General features: G+C 36.7%; 1 gene segment (V, D, J or C); it reads right to left on the minus strand.

The window, feature by feature from the left end:
• Positions 1–3648: 3648 nt before the first annotated feature.
• On the minus strand, positions 3649–4338 carry LOC114657602 (T cell receptor alpha variable 3-like). The segment is given in 2 exon segments: positions 3649–4048; positions 4224–4338. Coding segments are annotated over 2 exon segments (408 nt in total).
• Positions 4339–4554: the final 216 nt, after the last annotated feature.

Below are 4554 nucleotides of genomic sequence, written 5' to 3' on the forward strand. Positions count from 1 at the left end.
ACTGAGAGAACTTCTTTTAAAATAAGTTTAATAAAATTGGTAACATTCTCCTCTCATTCTCATCTACATACCTGACTTTCTTTCTGGTTACCAGCAGAGCAGACAATTTTTTTAAAGAAACAGATATGATGGTGCGGGTCGGCTCCTTGTTCCCTCTTCCATTTTGGGAGACTCTTGAACCCGACACTGTCAGTACCGTAACCAAGATGAGCTTGCCAAATTAGGACAAAATGCACATGAAGCAAAGGAATGGTGAAAAGTGTTCAAGTGCTTTTATTAAAACAATCAACAGTGTTCAAAAAGTGCAGTGCTCTAAATGTTCCATAAGTAAATAATCCATAAAAACAAACTTGAGGTGGGGGTAAAAATTCAAATCCATAAATCCATTAAAATCAGAGGTTAAAACACAGGTAGGAAACTTCTTTAAAAACACTAGCCTCAAGTGCACCTTTAAAACCAACTCTTCCTTGTCTTATCCCTTTACGGATCTTGCAGCCCAAGGAGAAGTCTACCTGCAGATGCAGGCAAGCTTTTGCCCTGATTCGTGTCCCCATCGCCACTTCCTTGGCATTCCATGGGGACACACTGAACCCTGCTCTCCATCGGCTCCTCCCTGCAGAAGCACACTGTCCTCCCACCAATGCCAGTCTGCCGGTTCCTCCTGATGACAGCACATTCCTGAGCCCAATGCACGCTCCTGCACCTTTCACACTTGCCACTCTGTCTCCATTTCCTCAGTCCCCATCGCCAGGTCATCCCACTACTGCCACCATTTGTGATGGTGTTGGGTTCCAGAGGTTCCCAAAATGGAAGAGGGAGCAAGAACCCGACCCGCACCCTCACAACAAAATGTTGCTAAATCAGTATCACATGCTCACGGTTATTTTCCCATGGGAAGCAAAAGCTTCAAACAGTCTGGCTACACAAAATATTCTACGGTCCATCCTCACTTTCAAATTATGTAAAATACTCAAAATCCTGCTCTGACCTTTCTCATAATACACCGTAGTTCTGTTCATCATGGCAAGACTTTCAAGCTTAGGCTTCTTACCTGAAACTTGTCAGTCAATCAGTCATTATCCAAAATCTGTCAGTTTAAAATGTTAAAGTATCTCATGTACACTGATCTTTGTCTATTGTCAACAATATTGATTGTTACTTAACTTGTAAATAATGAAAGTTGTTTCTGTAGAATTTACCAAGCAAAGTGTAATTTGGTTATTTGGTTGGTGGTGGGGGGGCTGCTAGATTTTCTATACTTTAATAAATATTGAGGGGAAAGAATCTTACAGATACAAGTTAAAATGTGGGGCCTTCCAGTCTTCATTGGCTCATTTTGTGTCTTGCTTAATGAGCGAGGTTATACAATTGCACATGGGAGAGAGTAGCCAGGCTCCAAGAGTGGTAGAAAAATTAGTGCACCAAGACTGAGAAATTTAAAAGGTCAGTGATAGCTGTTTTCTTTTTTCATTTGCTGCATTTCTTTCCACATTTACCACATCCTGTTTTTGCTTAATAGTAAGAAATCCATTTTTTATTCCACCATCCTGTAGATCAATGGATCGAGATTTACTTGGTAGACATTTACAAAGAATACTGGCTATATGGCTGGGTTCAAAAGTACTGTTGTGTCAACCAAAAGATAAAAGGTGAGTCAGGTTTTGGATAGATTACCTTTTGGAAAAAAGTGGAAGACAAGCCCACCCAGCATAAAGAAGCAGATTGCCTCATTGCACCCATAGTTTATAGTCACTGATTTTTGGGTTTCACGTTGTTTTGTTATCAGTTTTTTGAAGTGTTTCTATGCCCAGCCACTTCAACAATTAATTATTGTTTTTTGTTGATGAGAATTAAAATTGCTGGTATTTTTCATTTAAAATTGATATCATTATTTTAAATTTTGTTATTCACATTTTGAAATGTGATATTAGTGACAGTCAGTGACTAGTCCCTTGCATTTACACCAGGTCTTAGCAATAGCTATAACCATTGTACCCCCTTTCCACGCTCACTGTTATGTTTGTAAACAGAAGTTAGTAAATAATTATTCTTTTAAAAACAATATTTTTCTTTTGTAAAATTTGACTGAAAGATAAAGTTTTACGGATGGTCAAAGACTAATCCACCGTTCTCAACTTTGTCTATATTTGTTTTTTTGTTATCATATTTTTTCCAGTGAAAGGCAAGTTTTTCTAAGTGTTTAGCTCTCATTTTATACTATTGATATGCCTGATTATAAAGATCATTAAATGTTTTGTTTATTTCCTGAACCTTCTATCTGTATTAGACAGAATATGTCAGTAGATTGAGAGGAAAAGAAAATAATGAGAATGGCAGAATTAGAAAGAAAGAAGAATATTTACATAGGAAAGTTAAGACCAGAATCAAAGCAAATGGTAATTAGTGTTCCATATATGGAAAATATAAAAAATGCTTACTAAGAATGAACATTTTTGTGCAGAGAGCAGACCATACTGCTACTGTACCTGGAAAACTAAAATAGTATCTTCGATGACCCTTATTTTGCTGCTGCACACTGAAAACAGGAAAAAGAAATTAAAACCAAAGGGATAGTAGGTATAAGTTTCATTGGATTAAGTTGGTTTATTCATCTTGTTAGCTACAGTTTCATATTACTTAGCACTGATGCCTCAAAGATCAAAGTGACTATGTGAAATCTACATATTCTCCAGTATTTATTTGAGGGTTTCCCTTGAATCTCTGGTTTTCATCTCACACCACTTACATGTAACCTAAATGCTGCAAGCCATAGCTCTTAAAATACCATGATCACTGTAAGGCAGACAATGTAAACTACAGACATCCTTCACATTCAATCCTTTGAACAGTTTTAGTTGAAAAACAATGCTTATTCTTAAACACATCTTTTACTGCATGATATTCTACTTTGAGTATTCATTATTCAACTGTAGTTTACATGAAAAACCTCAGCTATGTCAGTCTCTGTAAACAGAGAACACCTGTCATCCCTCTGAAAAAATAGTTCTAAGAATCAGTGATGTAAATGTATTACTTCCATCAATGTTTTTCCATCATTAGAAATACTTCTGAAATGCAAAAGGCATGATTTCTGAAACCAGAAACCCGTGCTGCTTAAAAGTGGACATATGCAGTAAGTTTTAGGACTACTGTTTCGCTTTCCTTCAAAATATATTAACCTTATTCACTAACTTGCAAAAACTGCAAGCCACACTTTTCTGGAGAATTTTCAGATTTGGAGGCATTAATTTCCATCCCACATTACATTCAGTTGCAAACCATTCCAGTGTATGGCAAGGGGACAAATTCACAAACTGGACACTCTGCAAGCTTTGGGTCTGTTCCTGTCAGACAAGTTTTTGTTACAAGTCCAAAACACCTACTTTTGCAAAGGTCTAGTGTGCCTGGAGTCATCCCACCCAAAGAGCAGGGCTTTCCAACGATTACCCTTCCCATTGTAATAGTAATATTTTAACAATTCATCTGTGAGATATTTTATAACAATAAAATATTTTTAAAGATTTTTAAAATTAAATGTCCTTTTTGAACATTTTTCCAGCAAAGCAATTCTTATTTGTAAATTAAGCTCAATTCTTCAGTACAATGAAACGCCATATATTTTGTACACAAAAGTGTTTCAAATGCCGGGTTAAAATTTGGACTTAAAAGTTGTTATTTCTATGACAGTTTTTCTGTCACATGAGTTTGTGTAATGTTCTCGGCTTCCTTTCCCTTACTGTGGGCTGCAATGCGCAGAAATAAATTGCAGAGTCGGACAGCTTAGAAGATGAAATTTTCAGGTGGACTGTTTTGTTCTCCCGGTTGAGTGTTGCATTAAATCTTTCTTTGAAACCTTCTTCATTGATGCTGTAAGTAGGTGTCCTTGTCATTAAATGCCGAGGAACGCCGTTTGGTGTCTGAATATACCAGAAGAGGTAAGCATTAGCAGTATCTCTTGCTTCAAAGTTGCACTTGATTTCAGCCTCTTGTTTTTGAAGAACCTGCACTTTACTTTCAGGCTGCCAAACACGGTCTTCAATACCATGTCCTAAAGGACAGAGAAAACAAACAAACAAACAAATAAATATACTATAATGTTATCAATCTTACAGTACATCTGGTTAAAATCGGCGCATTTTACGTGTTTAATATACACACAAATAGACTAATTTTGATACGCAATGTTTAAAAGATGCACTTGATGAACTCTAAACCCGATATACCTAAAGAAATAAGGAGGGTCAAGACAAGAATTCTCTGATGCATTCTTTTCTCCATCTGCAGTACTGTTTCCCCTGAACGCGTTTTAAAATTGCTTTTTACTGTCCCACCCTGTAAAAATTGTGACGTCTAGCGTTGTTTTAGCGCCATCTAATGCCTCTTTCGTAAAGTCACGCACTTTTGAGTTTTTCTTGCATTTGCAAACTCCGCGTCCAGCATCTTCGCCTTATTCCTTTCACCCTTCTTATTATTTATGTCCTACCACAATGCCTAAACCCTGTTTTTAATTCAATTTACCATGATGAAGTCCATAAAACTAATACATTTCATTTA

Source organism: Erpetoichthys calabaricus, chromosome 9 (assembly GCF_900747795.2).
Source record: "Erpetoichthys calabaricus chromosome 9, fErpCal1.3, whole genome shotgun sequence".
Taxonomy (NCBI): domain Eukaryota; kingdom Metazoa; phylum Chordata; class Cladistia; order Polypteriformes; family Polypteridae; genus Erpetoichthys; species Erpetoichthys calabaricus.